At 38.9% G+C, this 17,294-nt stretch overlaps 1 protein-coding gene across 6 annotated transcripts in view; it reads right to left on the bottom strand.

The window, feature by feature from the left end:
• Positions 1-17,294, bottom strand: part of PHTF1 (putative homeodomain transcription factor 1) — a 67,481-nt gene that overhangs the window by 25,163 nt on the left and 25,024 nt on the right. For 5 of the 6 annotated variants that reach the window (XR_007126771.1, XR_007126772.1, XM_047726851.1 and 2 more), the window contains 10 exons: positions 15,182-15,338; positions 13,588-13,722; positions 11,480-11,639; positions 10,429-10,602; positions 10,234-10,323; positions 9,041-9,262; positions 6,135-6,263; positions 5,441-5,713; positions 4,549-4,680; positions 3,951-4,037 (listed from right to left, as the gene is read on the bottom strand). Coding sequence is in view for 4 of the 6 variants with exons in the window: in XM_047726851.1 (XP_047582807.1) it covers positions 3,951-4,037; positions 4,549-4,680; positions 5,441-5,713; positions 6,135-6,263; positions 9,041-9,262; positions 10,234-10,323; positions 10,429-10,602; positions 11,480-11,639; positions 13,588-13,722; positions 15,182-15,338 (1,559 nt within the window). In the remaining 2 variants the exon portion in view is untranslated. The remainder of the gene's footprint in view (positions 1-3,950; positions 4,038-4,548; positions 4,681-5,440; positions 5,714-6,134; positions 6,264-9,040; positions 9,263-10,233; positions 10,324-10,428; positions 10,603-11,479; positions 11,640-13,587; positions 13,723-15,181; positions 15,339-17,294) is intronic. The other variant, XM_047726849.1, reaches the window with a different exon arrangement.

The following is a 17,294-nucleotide window of genomic DNA, read 5'->3' as shown; positions in this document are numbered from 1 at the left end:
CAGAGAGAGAGGAGGAAGCAGGCTCCCTGCTGAGCAGAGAGCCCGATGCGGGGCTCGATCCCAGGACCCTGAGATCATGACCTGAGCCGAAGGCAGCGGCTTAACCCACTGAGCCACCCAGGCGCCCCAAAGCATTATCTTTTTAACTAATCACTATTTCTTTAAGTTCCCTGATTTTTTCCTTTGCATGAAAGACAGCAAAAGTCTGAGAGTAACAAAGGAGGAAAACACACAACAAGTGAAGTAAGACAAACACATTTCGAGCCTTTTAACCACTAGTATGCCCACTCATGATTATTTGGTGACCATTTTTCAAAGTATTAAATTTGCATTTATCTGACTAGTAGGGCTTCCTAAAACATGTGGCCCATCCTATTAGTATGACTAGAAAATCCTGAGGATCAATTCTTTACTCCATTTGAGGACATGAATAACAAGAGCAGCAGCAGAAGCTACCAGTTAGCAAATGCCTGTTATGTGTCAAGTTTTCTGTAAAAGTCTTTGGTTGTTTCAAAATTTACTCAAGTCAGCCCAAGGTAAAATGGGATTGATTGAAAAATATACTGAGAACCCTCACTGAAACCAAATGCTGGCCTTCGGAAAACCAGGAGGTCCCAGAGCAGCTCCCTTCTCCATCTCTCTTCCTTGAGGGCCTTTGGGCTCTCATCACCACTCCTCTTAGCTAATTCTGTTGCCTTGCAAGAACCTCATTTACTGCACCCCTGACTCTGACTTGCTCCAGCTTTGGCTTATCATAGCACCCTACTGGTCCCACTGACCCCCTACAGACCTTCCTTCTCCAAAGTCCACCACAGATATCTCAGCTTTTCAATTCTAGTTTTCAAAAGAGGGATACATTTAGCTTAGTCTGGGTCAAGTGTTCACCCCTGCCTCTAACCAGGGAATGAAACTAACAACTATAGCAACCTAAACCCACCTCTTCACCAAGGTGGTTGGTTTATAGCAATAGATAACACACAAACCATAGTCAAATGGCTATAAAACCAAACACAAAGAAAAACTCTTAAAACCAGCCAGAGATGCCAGGGGGAGGAGGGTAGGGAGAGGGTAGTGAGGTTATGGACATTGGGGAAGGTATGTGCCATGAAGTATGTAAACTTGGCAATTCACAGACCTGTACCCCTGGGGCTAATAATACATTATATGTTAATTTAAAAAATAAAAAATTTTTTAAAAAAAGACAGCCAGAGAAAAAGGACATTACTTTCAAAAGAGCAGCAATAAGACTAACAGCTAACTTCTCAGGATAAAACATGGAAATCAGAAAACAACAGAATCTTAAAGGTACTGAAAGCAACTGGCAACCTAGAAATGTATTCTCAGCAAAAACATCCTTTAAACATGAAAGTGATAAAAGACATTTTCAAACAAACAAAAACAGAATTCATCACCAAGCCAATTATTCAAACAGGAGGAAAATAATCCCAGAAAAAACCAGAAATGCAAGAACTAATGAAAAGGGTAAATATGTAGGTAAATATAAATGAATAATAAACTACAAAAAATAATAATCTTGTAGGTTTAAAATATATGTAAAATTTATTTTATTTTTTTTAAACAAGTATTTTTTTTTAATTTTTTAATTTATTTATTTGACAGACAGAGATCACAAGTAGGCAGAGAGGCAGGCAGAGGGAGAGGAAGGGAAGCAGGCTCCCTGCTGAGCAGAGAGCCTGATGCGGGGCTCGATCACAGGACCCTGGGATCATGACCTAAGCCGAAGGCAGAGGCTTCAACCCACTGAGCCACCCAGGTGCCCCTAAAATATATGCAAAATTTAAATGAAGGACACTACTAATGGGTGAATGGGTAAATGAGGTAAAGTGTTCTAAGGTCCTAGCACTATCAAGGGAGCAGAAATTAATAATTTATTAGACTATAATAAACTAAGGATGTATGTTGTAATCTCTGAGGTCAGTAGTAGTAAAAGAACATATAACAAGTTAACAGAGAGGATTAAATGGAATACTATAAAATATTAGATTAATAAAAGATGGCAAGAAAGGAAAGAAAAATTAATAAGTAGACCAAATAAGAACTAAATAGTATTTTATACATGGTAATTACATTAAATAATGAGCTAGACAATCCAAAACACTAAGTCTGTGAAGCCGGATTAAGACATAAGCAACCAAAAAAAAAGAAAAAAGAAAAAGGATATGTTGATTACAGGAAACATGACTCAAATATGAAGACAAAATAAATGAAAGGGTGGGCAAAGATAACATGCAAAAACTAACCAAAAGACAGCTGGTGTAGTTAATATCAAACAGAGTAGACTTTAAGTTAAGAAACATTAGATTCAGAGACATAAGATCATGAAAGATAAAGAACAGCCTGACACTTTTCCAGGTTAAAGAAGACTAAGGAGACAAGATAACTAAATGCACCATGTGGTCTTGGGTTGAGAAAAAGTAATTATGAAGGTCATAAAAGCCAGCTCGAAAATATACAAAGTGAAAATTGACAGAAATAAAAAGGAATAAAATTGACAGAAATAAAAGGAACAAAAGAGAAATTCACCATCACAGTAGACTTGAACACACCTCTGGCAATGGCTGACAGAATAAGAAGACCAAAAACATGATTAAGGATGTTGGAGATACAGGTAACACAACAAATAAACATGGACTAATTTACATAGAGAGAATGCTGCTCACCCAAACAACAGAACACAAGTTCTTTCAAAGTGCTGATGGGGATTTAATAAAACTGAACATATGTCAGATAATAAAGCAAGCCTCTACAAATTTCAAAGGAGTGAAACATTCAGAATATGTTCTCTGACCACAGTAGAATTAAGTTAAAACTCAATAAACGGGGACACCTGGGTGGCTCAGTTGGTTAAGCAGCTGCCTTCGGCTCAGGTCATGATCCCGGCGTCCTGGGATCGAGTCCCACATCGGGCTCCTTGCTTGGCAGGGAGCCTGCTTCTCCCTCTGCCTCTGCCTGCCATTCTGTCTGCCTGTGCTCGCTCTCTCTCCCTCTCTCTCTCTGATAAATAAATAAAATCTTAAAAAAAAAAAAAAAAAACTCAATAAACGGAACAATACAAGCTAAGCCTGTAACTTCTTATAATGAAGAAAGCAGAGAGGTCCACCCCCACACCCCAAAAAAGATACAGGGACCTGTTGAAAGGATACAGGAGGGAGCTTCAAGGGTCTCCCACTGGCCAAATCTGGGACAATTTAGTCATCAAAAGAAATACAGTAGGGACGCCTGGGTGGCTCAGTTGGTTAAGCAGCTGCCTTCGGCTCAGGTCATGATCCCAGCGTCCTGGGATCGAGTCCCACATCGGGCTCCTTGCTTGGCGGGGAGCCTGCTTCTCCCTCTGCCTCTGCCTGCCATTCTGTCTGCCTGTGCTCGCTCGCTCTCCTCTCTCTCTGACAAATAAATTTAAAAAAAAATCTTTAAAAAAAAAAAAGAAATACAGTAATAGATTACAATCTATTCAATAAAAATCAGAACGTATGAGTCCATAATGGAAGGAAGGATGGAAGGAAGGAAGGAAACGAAGAAGAAACAAAAGAAAGGTCAACCATAGAGTGACAACTAACAAACGTGTGGAAGGAAAGATGGAGTCAGAAAAATCACTATTCTGTAACCCTCATGGCATGACAGTTTTATCACCAATCAAAAATTGCCAACTAAAATTAGAGTGATCTTAGAGTCTTAAAGCACTCAGAATTACTTAATTCTCATTTCAAAAGTAAGGAAAATTAACAAGTATTCAAAATAGCAAAAGAAATTTAGATACATTTAAAAAAAAATACATATTTCAACACGACCATGCTGGTGCCTTGCTCTTGAGAAACAAATTTTCATCTCTCACACACACACACACACACACACACACACACACGTCTAGAATAGATAGTGAATCTTATTAGAATTTCCGTTCTTCATTAAAACAAATATAAAACTCTTACCTGGGCACAGCAAATGAAAGCAATGGAAAGTGTCAGCAAGAAGACCGAAGATACAACCACATCAACTGAACGCTGCGGACCCCGTCTCTGTGGAGTGAGACACATAGGTTAGGATTACAGTTAGAGACAGCAATGGCTCTCGTGCCATTCACATACTGAATTTTACTACGTGAATGTGAGAATAAATGTTTATAAGAAGTTTCTGGCATAGGATTTTAACACATTTTGGACATGTTTCACTTGAAGCACTGAAATTCATTGCTGTTCCAAATTAAGAGTGTGAGTGATTCACTGATGTATTTTCAGCTGGAATATTTTCCCAAAAGTCAGAAAAAGATGCAACTTTCAATTTTTGATTCTGCCCTAGGAATTTATTTTGCCTTTTCCCTTTCTAAGCTCTTATTTAGTTACTTCTAGCAGTGCAGCAGACAGATCACTTCCAGCTTGGTGTCCAGCATGTCTGTCGGCCACTGATACAATCCGCCCAGTACACACGACTAACTCCACCACCCACTGACAATCTGCTGCCAGCAATTTCAGTGAGCGGGCTCCCTGCATGTTTCTGCATACATTCTATGGTTAGTCAGGTGAAACTCACCTTTAGAAAGGAACGCAGTGATAACCATATCTTAATGTTCTCCACTTTTTTAAGTCTGAAATGAGGTATTTCATATTTCCTAGCTTTCCTGGCAGAGGTAATATGGCTGAAGAGTTTTGCAAATAAAAATCTCTAGAAGGGGTTAAAAAAAAATCATAAAGTGAAAGGTACAAATGTGTCTCTGTGTACATATTTATATAATTGCAAGCGATATTCCCCATATATAAAAAATAATAAAGGATGAAATTGATCACTTAGATCATCAATAGCTCATGACCCTGTTGCTTCCAAACCACATTCCATTGTAATCTGTGTCTCCATAACATGGTACACTCCTGACATTTTCAAGGAATATTCTTGGCAGACCTTTGTGAATCCCCAACTTCACAAACACAAACGTTTACAGAATTCTGGTTTAGTCCCAAATTAAATTTCCATTCGTGGAAATTTAATTTCAAACATGTTTTTTTGCACATAACACCAATATATCAAGTCCTCAATTCCAAATTCTTATAGAAATTCAACAAATCTATTTCTCACTTGACCGTTTTTCACAAAAACATTTTGACTTTGAGGATAACTACACATGTCATGGGCAAATGGGCACAGAGGCACACTGAGGTACAGGAGCTCAGAGGTCAGCCAGGCTGAGTCCCTGCCTAAGCCACTTACTCCTACACATGAGCTCAGCGAAATGCCAGATTACAACATGTCATTTGTGAATAACCGATATCACGATTCTTAAACCCACAAATACCAAAAACCCATTCATCAATCCTTCTTTGCCCACATTAACTTTTGGAGAGAGAACAAATCAAGAAAACAAAATCAACTCAATGAAATATTATACGCAAAAGCAGAGGCAAGAAATTTTACTTAACTCTCTACTGACCTGTTTATACGTTCTCTCTGCCACACACATCATGAAAAAAAAAATCCAAGTAAGACACAATCGTTCAAAAAAATTAATCATAGACAAAATAATGATAGGTGTAACAGGTGGTGCCCCACAAAAAAGAGTCATGATCTCCTCAGCTGAAATGGACTTTAGCTGGTCAAGGCTCTTGTCACGGAAAAGTCGATGTAAAAAAGGAAAAAATGCTAGTCCAATAGTGACGACATTTCCTAGCATCTGATAACCTACTCCTTGCTGATATGCATTCACCTGGGAATTAATTTAAAAATGTCCAACATTATTACACAGTTTAATGGAGTTACAAAGCAGTATTTACCAAGTACTACTTAGATTATTAAAAACTACCTGTTTTATAGCCAAAAGAAGTACAAATAAAGATGATTTATCATTCTTTGATTTCATTAAAAATCAGGCTTAAATGAGATAAAGAATATTTGCAGAAGTATACCTGGATAATGACTATGTTCACAGAGAACACTGTAATAGATCCAAAAATATACCCAAGTAAAGATTCTAACTACAACATGAAAAAAATATATATTTGTGTTTCAAAAGCAAAGTCAGTACTTTGGTCACTAATAGTGATCATTAAACTGATCACTGAAACTGAAACTGAAACTGAAATAGCTGATCATTAAACAGGTTTTCTGAAAAACTCATGAAATCTTACCCTGCTCATGATGATGCCACTTATTTCCAACACAGACATATCCATCTTTTTGCACTCATTCCCCTCCCAGATTATTGCACTAACTCGATCAGAGGCAGGACTTGAGTTCTGAAGCCAGAATAAGTGGTTCTAAAAGAAAAAAAGAAAAAACTCTTTCCATCCACCCTTCTTTCTTTCCTCTGTTGGATTTTTCTCCCCACTGTTCAGTTCTCAGGCCACATTCACCAGTGCTGGACCTCATCATTCCATTCTCTCCTTCCCAGAGCTCATCATGCCCATAGCCACATCCGTGATGCTCATCTCTGGTCCCTTTTTCTTCAATAAGCCAATTTCTGACCTGGAGTGAGACTAAACGTCTTCTGTGATGACGGGAAGTAGAATTCCATGGTCTTCAAGGTGGCTTCCCCATCTAAAGATCTGGAAGTGAGCCTAAGCTCGGTTTACTCATGGTATGCTAAGGAGAAAAGTATTTCTAGAGCAGAGTGACCGGACTAGAGACAGCAGGAAGTTAGGTAGGGGAACTGCTAATAAGTCTTACATGTTACATGAATGACTGAGGAGTTAAGCCTTTCTCTGGCCTAATCAGGACACGGAAAAGCATAGAAATCTCAAGAGAAGAAAGCTCAAGATTAAAAAAAAAGTGCCATTTCCTTCTTCTATGTAAGTTCTTATTCTTCAAGTACCAACTCAAGTCCCATTTCGCCATGGTCAGCTCACTGGCACAAGTCTCACTATTCTGCCCTTCCCTGAAATTAAAGACCCTTAGAGTCTATATCAGACAAATTAGCATGTAATTATATGCTACTTTTCTAATGTCCTCTACTTATTTCCCCTATAATCATCTTGTCCTCAAGCTAAAATATAAATTTCTAAAAAAAAAAAAAAATCACATGGTGTATTTCTTCTCTTTCTGCTACAATGCTCAGTACAATGCTGATGAGCATGTATTGATTTATTCATTGGTGATGCCAAAAAAAAATGTATGAAGTGCCAACTATGTAACATGCGCCCCAGATACAATGGAGAACAAGACAGACACTGTCCTTGACACCAAGGAGATTACAGACTGATGGGAGACATAATTAAATAAAGTTACTGCACGGCATGACAACGGAAGGAAAGAGGGCTTCAGGAGCAAATGAGAAAGGCTTCCTAAGGAAGGATCATTTAAGCCAAGACATGAAAAAGAAAAAGGAGTGAGCTGAAGGAACAGTATCAGAGAAAAGTGTGTTCTAGGCAAATAAGCCAGAGGCCCATGGGGAACGGTAAGGCCCTGAAAAGTTCAACCGTGGTAAAGTAGAGCACGTGAGAGCTGGGGGAGGAATGATCAGAGATGAGACTGTATTGGAATGAATAAAGAAATGGAAGCAAATAACCCCAATGGGGGAAATAGCACTTAAAGGATTTTAAGGGGAATGACATGATCGCAGCTGCAGTATGGAAGAGCAGATGAAGGGAGCAAGCCCACAGAAGCTGTTAATGATCCAGATAGCCCCAAGCAGAGGACACACAAGTAGACAGAGAGATATTATTCAGTGGAGTTAAGAGGATGTGAGGACCGATTAGAAACATGCTGGAGAAGGTGGGGTTTCCCAGGTTTCTGCCTTTGGTGGTTAGTGGTAGATTCAAAAATAAGGGGAATAAAAGAACAGGGTAGGTAGGGGAATTGGGAAATGATGAATTCCTTTTGATATGGTGAGTTTCATGTTACCCTACATATGCCTTAAAATTATACTGAAAATCCCAGAAGTGCAAAGGACATCAAGATCATCAGGATGCTATGTAGTGGTTACTGTATTACTATATTACTAGTTATGTTACTCCTAGGGCCAGTGTAATGTAGATGAATCATCAGACAAAATGTAAAGAATCTTTAGATTCAAGCTTTGATGGCAAAATTGAAAGAAAAAAGGCTTAAAGCTTTAATGAAGAAGTGTATGTTGTTTCTGGTTAGTCTTTAAGAATTGCATACATCTAATGAAGCAAGACTTTTTTCATAAAAATGTGTAACCTAAGTCAATGGTGACCTAGAGTCTAGAAAATTCACTAATTCAACAAATGAATATCCACCACCCAGTATTTATAAATCACTGTGGAAATATATAGCCTAAAGGACAACCACCAAAGCAGAAGAAATGATGACATTGCCCCAAACATCTGGAATGTTGGTTTGAGAACCACTTCTAACCATTCAATCTATCCAGCAGTGGAAAAAGCTCTCTCATGAAGTAACAATCACTCCGGCTCTAGAAGTATTTAAGCAGAGGCCACTGATCATCTGATGGGGATACTAATAACAATGCTAACATTTATCAAGTGCTCACTCTTTGCGAGACACTGTGCTAAGCACCTTCCTATTACCTCGTTAGATCTATCACAATAGTCCCAAGAAGTGGTAACTATTATTACCACTTGAGAATTCCTACATTGATTGGAAGGTTCAAATACCTTCTAAGGAATCTCTAATTTCAGGCTATCTGATTTTGTGATATTAATATAAAACCTAAAATTAAAAGCATCACTTGGTTTATACATTATTAGAAAAGCAAGCAATGCCATTTCTTAGTAATTCATATATAACACTGTGATGTCTGCAAAAATATGAGGTTGTTGGACCAAACAACCCCGCTCACATAAAATGAACATTAAGGATCATTCTAAGGAAAATAATGAGAAAAAGTATTATGAAGAAAAACTTAGGTTAGGGCAACTTCAGAGAACTCCCCCCACCCTCTGTTCTAATACCAACATCTTCACTTACAGACTATACTCAATTTCCTCATCTCTAAATTAGAGATAAAAATAGTATCCACCATATACGACTATAGTAAAGTCGATGGGCTAATATGGTACCTGGCCCATAAGTACAGTGAGTATTACCTATTATTACCATCACCTTTACAGACCTGCTGAAAAACATCTTCTTTGGGGTCACGTTTGGTCCCTGAGTGAAGGGTATTCACATGGGCCCCCTCACTGTCACTGGTGACAGACGATCGACACTCTGGGCCATGCAGCAGGTCGTCCCATAGCATATCCTCAGTCTCCGAGTCATGGCGGGTGCTTTCTGAGTCTCTTCTCGACATGTGGAGGCTTCGGGAGCCACCACTCATGCCCGACCTCGAGCCCTTTCAAGGAAAACAGAAAACCAAAACTATCTATTTTTTTTTCATTCATTTTTAAAAGCAATCATTTATCTGAAATAAAAGTCAAACAAGTTATCTGTGGTGATGGCTGGCAAGCTTTCTTAAGTTGACCCCCACAAGGCTTCACATAACAATAATACATTTTAATAAGTCAACGTCGAACTCCAATGACTCTCTAACAAGCAGGACTTTAAAAGGACACCCTCTGAGAAGTTTTCGCCCAGTCATGAGATGGTTCCACTCATGTTCCCTGGGATGACAGTGACCTCTACCTGCATATCCCAAGGATCTACCCTGGGTATGGGTGTGGCCAAGCCTACTGACATACCCAAAGTGTCCCCTACTCTAAATAACGTGAGTGTGACTGCAGATCTAGTCACATCCCGGGGACCGGGCCAAACATGGAAAGGACAGTCAGACTGAAAAAAGGGTGCACAGTGCGGCTCTCCTGCAGGACAAACATAAATATGGAAGTTTTTCCACATCCTGGACAGCCTTGTCAATCGAAGCAAAACTCACACTCCCACCATCTACCCCACTCACCTCTGAATGGTAACCTTCCAAATGGACAATATGCCCATGAGCTGCATAGTGAGATTTGCTGCTTCCACCTCTTAGTGGTGGAAGACAGGAATGAGGCTTGAGAATAAGGCCCACATTCCAAGTCAATATAAGGGAGCCTTCTCATCCTCTGGGGACTGAGCAAGCCCTTACTGAGCCTCATCTCATCTAGGATGCTTTTGAGATTAGAGTCAAAGTGAAACACCTCCTTTGCTTTTTGGGGGTGAACAGCCACAGGAAAGCTGCCAGACAGGTAGACAGACAGGGGGTGGCGGGGGAGGCCAGGCAGACAGAAGCACTACTTTAGGACAACCAATAAAAAAAAGCAATGGATAAAGATATGACAGCGGGAACCAGGCCTGGAACAGTGACCTGTCAGAAGGCTACCTTACCTGACTGAAGGCTGCCGATTCAAATTCTGATTCTGCCAGACTATCCGAATCCCGAGCTGTGTGACACCACTTGGGAGTGCTTTTCTTTACCTGACAAAAATGAAGCCAACCAACAAAAGGAAAACATGTCCAACATCTTGTGACTATTCAGTGATCTGGGGATTGATGCTGATACTTTTACAAACTCAAAATTACCTGAGTGTTGAGGTGTCTGGTAAGTATGGATTTTCTATTCTTCACTTCACAGCCGTTGTCACTTGAGGCCCCTTCCACACTTCTACGTAGCATCATCATCTGTGTCCGGGCTTCACCGTCCTCCTCACTGGACAGATCATCCGAAATCCCATTCCCCAGTCGCCTGAAAGCCTCCTACAAAGAGAACAGCAATTTCTTCCCAGGGGACAGCCCAAAATACTCCAGTAAGCCGCACATGCGAAAACAAAAAAAGCACGTAAAAACCAAGAAATGATGAAACTAAGCCAAAAGTGAACAAGCCTATATATTACTCCGGTCCCAGTAAAGAAAAACAGTGAACTCTCTTGGAACTAAACAGGCTCATGGACATATTACGTAGAGGACAGAAGCACAGGCTTGTGTCTGGGGCACAGCCCTTCTCCTCACTAGCGTGTAACTGGAGGCAAGTCACTAACCTGAGGCTCCATTTCCTCGTCTGAACAGTGACGGTAATAAAAGCACCTATCTCACAGAGCGGTGAGAACAATGAGCTGACTTACTATGTATAAAGCACTCAGGATAGTGCCTAGTTGCAGTAATGGCTCAAGAATATTAGCTATTTTTGTAATTACTACATGCCACCATCTAATAAATGAGAACATATTTAAGATGATGCAATGGAAGGGTAGTTTCAGAGCTAGACCATCTCGGCTACACCTAGAAAATAGTCTCCCAAACCCCTCTCATATCATCACTGCATCTCTGCAATACAGCCAGGAGTCTCTCCATGGATCTGTTGATACCTCCCAGCCCACTGCTAAGGCTGGGTCAGCAGCCAATGAAATAACACGCTCTTGTTCCAGAAATTAAAAGAATAAACTACAGTCCTCGTGTGTTATTCTCCTTTTTGTGTCCTGTGGTTTCACATTTCACTTATTTGTTAAGACAAATTACACGAACCTATTAGTATCTACTTGACATCTCTAGCAGAGTCTAAGAATGGCCAAATTTTACACAGGAAAGATTTTATTACACATAAATATATGTTTATATATAATCATCTAACTCTTACCCTGTGGCACTTTTCTCCATCTGAAAATTTTGCTTTCTCTCTTGTTTGCCACATTTTAATCTCTGGTCGACACTGTCTCTTCTTAATGATAGGATGCAGACAACTTGAGTCATTGTCCGTTTCAGTCCCTTTGTTACTGATTAGTTTTACTCTTTTACTCCTAATTTTAAAAAAGAAAAAAAAAGATTACTAGCTTGTTTTCTGAAAGTAGTATCTTTCATGAAATCATTTGCATTTGAAGAATCCAAGTTGATCCTTGAACAACATGGGTTTGAACTGCAGGTTCCACTTATTCGTGGATCTTTTAAAAAAATACCATATAGCGTTATAGATGTACTTCCTCTTCCTGATGATTTTCTCAATCACATTCCTTTCCCTCTAGCTCACTTTATTGTAAGAATACGGTATATCATATATATAACACACAAAATGTGTGTTTATCAACTATTCACATACTATTACTAAGGCTTCCAGTCAACAGGCACCCCTAGCCCCTGCACTCAAGGGTCAACTGTGTATTATTCTGGAAATCAAGAAAATTCAGAAACCCCATTTTTCAGGCTTCTGGCTTGCCTAAGGGTGTAGGAAGCCAGAATAGAGGTATCTCTAGTCTCCAAAGAGGCACCACAGTTAATTTCGAGAGTAAGCCTCTTCTTTTCTGTTTTGCAAGGAAGTGGGTTCAATCTTCCCTTCACCCTCTCAGACAGGGTGCCAATGCCTACCTCACATCACCTGTTTATGTCACTCGAAGAAATGTCTTCCCTCTCCTGTCCCTCAAAGACCAGCAATTCTTGAATTCATGACTCCTGCTGACTACTTCCCCCTTGAATAATCACTCCGTCTGCTGAACAGCATGGCCTTTAGTCAGCAGGTAACCACTTCAGATATTTTTACATTGCTATGATTGCATCATCCTCTTATCTTCCTGATTAGAGAGTAAAATCACCAAAAAACAGGGATGCCCAGTAGGGCACACAACGTTCAGCACAAAGAACCCCAACTAAAGAGTATAACCTATCTTGAGAAAAGTATGTGAATATATATAGGCATTCCCCACCTTTCAAAAGTATGCAAAAGCAAATAAAAAAATTTGCTTTTCTGAGAGACCCACATTAGGACCAGTGTTGGCTAACCAGAAGAACTCTGAAGAGGATTTTTGCTTTCACAAGAGAAGGTGCAAAATGCAACTAGCAATCAGCACTTGTTTTCCAGCAAGTCGTGACAGAAGCCGCATGCCCGGCAGCAGCAAGGGTGGCCCCTTGGAACTCCTGCCCTGGGAGCTACACTCAGCCTCTCAGCATCTAGCCAACATGGCTTTGAACTACATCTGGGAGCATCTGTGCTTTGTCTCCACTTCTTTCATGCATCCCTTAGCAAGATGCAACCTAAGGTATCAGAAAAGCCTAAGAGAGCCTATTGTTTGGGTCTGAGAAGGCTCAAAAACCTCTTCCATATAAATTCATGGTAATTGCTTCTTTGCTTTATAGCCTGCGAAAGGCTTCACAGGAACACTCTACTTTTGGAAAGGAGAGGGAAACATGTACCTCATCTTCAAAAAAGGAGCAGGAAGAGCACGTTATTTTTGAGTCATAATCATTAACAGATGACAAAATAAGTATTTCTTCAAGTCATACTAGTGTTGTCATGACACTGTAAAATCGTGAAGGAGATAGAATTTGTCTTGGATCCATTCCCCTTTCTGACCTACAGCCTATCAACACCAGCTTCCTGCATGCCATTTCTAAAGAGGTATCAGCTTTCACACTGAAAAATGCCTGATCCTTTTAAAATTCTTTTTTCCCTCAAGATGTCAGCCAATATGGTTTAAAATATTTACCCTTTCTAAGTATTTATATTTCTGTAAACTTGTGATCTATAATGTCATTAAAGATTAAATAGAATGAAATTTTTATGGTAGAATCCTGGACTTATGGGGAACCTGACAGACAGTGGAGACGTATGGAGGAAGCAAATCCTTCTAGAACCGTTAATGCTCACACCACAATTATAATATGCTTACACTGTGTTCTCCTACTTAGAAATCATACTAGGTTAACACTGATGTGAACATAAAATCAAATAAACATTCCAGTGTGATACTTTCTCACCTGTTCCCAAAGAGAGTCTCCCAAAAACCGCCAATAAAGGGAATAGACTCCAAAGTTTCTACTCCTCTGACTTTATCAGAGGAGTTATTTCCATTTTCTCGGCTCCCATCACCATTGACAGTTTTCCGTAATTTTCTACAAACAAACACACACACAAAAATTCAACAACTTCAGATTATTCAAGAACTTTTATATTTCTGCCCTAAATATCTTTACAGAAATTGATACCAATGGGTTACAACGTGAAATGAATTACAGTGAATTTCATATAATGAGGATAAATCATGCAAGAATGTTTCTGACTGAGGGGCAAAACTGGATTTCAAACCAAAGTCCTAGGTTATCATTTTGTTCAGTATTTATTTTTTTAAGGATTTTATTTATTTATTTGACAGAGAGAGAGAGAAAGATCATAAGTAGGTAGAGAGGCAGGCAGAGAGAGAGGGGGGAAGCAGGCTCCCTGCTGAGCAGAGCGTGATGTGGGACTCAATCCCAAGACCCTGAGACCATGACCTGAGCTGAAGGCAGAGGCTTAACCCACTGAGCCACCCAGGTGCCCCTCATTTAGTTCAATATTTAAGGAAATGGAACCGATATTTCAAAATATTATTAAAAGAAAATTTTCACACGTATGACCAACAGTCTTTTCAGGAACACTCAACACTACTAGTAGAAGGAACAATTCCTTTAAATATGGATGTCAAAAATCAATGCATTGGACACACTTCATCAGAGAACACAAAATAATAGCAACTGATCACTTTGTATGGCTACCTGAAGCAGTTAAAAGATATATCCTATAAATCACCAATGGGATATATCGCATGTGATTTCCTTAGAAATCATTCAATTGATTTTTTCAATTCAATTCAATTTTTCAATTCAATTAATTGAATAGAATTATCAAGGAATCCTTTTTTTGAAAAAAAGTTTTGAAAATAACATTCAAAAATAAGAATAAATATGTTGAAATTCAAATTAGAAAAAAATCTTTAGTAACTGTTTAGGAGAACAAAATCTATAGATATTCTGAGGAATGATAATATAAAAAAAACAAAAACAAAAACAAAAACAAAACTCTAACAGTTCCAAAACCACACATAGCACATAATCAATAAAAACATGACATGACCTCAATGTGTAGAAATGTCAAATACCTCTCTATTAAAAGCTCAGAATACTTAGAAATCCATTTTTATTATATACCATTGAAAAAAAGGTAAAAATTTTAGTAGCACTAACCTAATGTACTAACACCCATATTTATACAGTGAATTTTCACCAAATTTTGATTGAGACTATATTTTGATGAATGTGTTTTCAACATCACTATTTAAGGTAAATTTTAATAAAGTACAATATAGTATCAGATTTTTCCTTTTAAACAACTGTACTGAATGACAAAATCCCACCTGGAATTAAAAGGTCATGACAGTGTTTCCTATCATCAGGAAGAAAAGTGAGAGCCAAAAAAATAATTTCAAAAGGCATGCAAAACAGAAGATTTGTAATTAATTTCTTTGAGGATTTTGTAAGCATGTACAATGCCTCTCCTAGAAAATATACAACTACCAAGTGGAATTTCTCATCTTACCTTCTTCTCCGATTTCCATTGTTTCCTGATGGCCTTGTTATCTGAGTAGACACGATCTGACAGTGGACAGTTCCCATGAGTAACATAAGGCACAAGGGTCCAAGCACTTCACTTACATTCACAATAGGCATCATAAAATACAACACGAGTGCTAGAACTGAAAAGAAGAGGTTTCAAAATGTAAAACATAAAGAAAGGCTCATCTTTATATCTAATCCTAGCAATTGCATAAACTATTACTACAAAAACCTATCAATCTGAAAAGTATAAGGAAAGAGCACATAATTTTCGACAGTGCAATCCACCTGCACATCAGTTGAGTGAAAACTTAAGGCCTTAGGTCACAGAGCAAGAGAAGAATAATGGGTTTGAAGGATTTGCCTTCCCGGCAATATAAGAATCTAGATACTTCAAAAGGCTCTCCACCACCAAACAGCTAAATGCTGTATGATACATACTACTAAGTGTTGTTCTGCTCAGAGGAACAGTATTTTTCCAAGGCCCACACCTGTACCAGCGGCAGTTAGCAAAGCTGGGATTTGAACCAAGGCAGCTGGGCTCTAGAGTCCTTACTCTAAACGACTATGCTATACTGCCTCTTCGTACATGCATATGAACTGTCCAAAGAATCAGTGGTGAAAGAACAGGAAAACATCAAAAATTACATCCCAAAAAATCCAGATACAATTTCACAGATCAGTTCTTTCAGACTTTAACATAAGGATAATTCTTGTGATATATCAACTATTCCTATGTGGAGAAAAAGCTAGCAAATTCATTTCATACCCTAACACCCTATCACCCAAATATAACAACAGTAGCACCAAAACAATAAACTACAAACCTTGCTGGCTTGTGGATGTGGACAGAAATTGACTACTGAAAGGCAGGCACTGTGAATGAAGGGATTTTTGTCTATTTGGCTCACTGCTAAAGCTAGATCAATAAGTAGCACATAATGGATACTTAATATTTGTTGAATGAGTAATTAAAATACCATAAATCTGAATAAATCTGAATAATCCACCGAGACCATGCAGGGTTTATGCTGGAAGGAAAAATATCTCAGAGCCTTGATAGAACAATACATGTATAGACATGGTAGGCATTTACATATTTGTAGACTGAAATGATTTAATCTGATAATTTAATAACATGTAATTTGGGTCACATATATACAAATTATCTCAATTGACAATTGGGTAAAAGGCCTTTGTCCCTGATTCCTGGGAGGTAACCTCTAAATCCTTGGAATTTCTCAAGTGATGGAAGTTATTCACAGTGGGCCTCTTGGACCAGACCTGATAGTTCATGCCAACGAGGTGACTACGGATGGGGTTAGCCATACCAGAGAAACCAACCATGTGATTAGAGGATTGAGGCTTTGAGCCACAGTGTATCAGCCTGACCCCTGGGGGAGAGGTAGGAGGGAGGGCTGAAGACTGAGTTGCCTATTTGGCCAATGACTCAACTGGTTATGTCTATATAATAATCCTCAGTAAAAATTCTGGATACCAAAGCTTGGGTGAGCATCCCCGATTGGCAATAGTCTATTAGTACTGCTACCCATCATGGCAAAAAGTGTACCATATCCCTGAGAATGATGAACACTTCCTGTTTGGAATCCTCCCAAACTATGCATCTCTTCTAATTCATTCAATATAACTTTTAGAATAATAAAACTGTAATTGTAAGTATAGCACATTCCCGAATTCTGGGAGTCATTCTAGTGAATTATCAAAGGAATTAATAGGGGACCTTCAAAACTGTAGCCAGTGGGTCAGAAGTAAGGGTAGCAGTGGGGACTCCCAAAGTGAGGCTGGTGTCTGAAGTGGGGGAATCTTATGAAGGACCATACCTTTAACCTGTGAGTTTGGCCAACTCCTATAGTAAAAAAGCATTCCATAAAAATCAACATTTGTTCCTGATCTATAATTAATCTTAAATGCCAATCTCTTCTAAAATACTAGGAATATAAAAATATGTCCCTAATATACCAAAGAGGAAATGAACACGCATCATACTGAGAAAGACACTCAGAACCAGGAACAAAAGGATAAGCATTCTTACTGTTACTACTTAATGCTGCTCTGAAAATGCTGACTAATTCAAT

Source organism: Lutra lutra, chromosome 4 (assembly GCF_902655055.1).
Source record: "Lutra lutra chromosome 4, mLutLut1.2, whole genome shotgun sequence".
Lineage (NCBI taxonomy): Eukaryota > Metazoa > Chordata > Mammalia > Carnivora > Mustelidae > Lutra > Lutra lutra.
The sequence above is the reverse complement of the archived record's forward strand: the minus strand, read 5'-3'. Positions and strand labels throughout refer to the sequence as shown.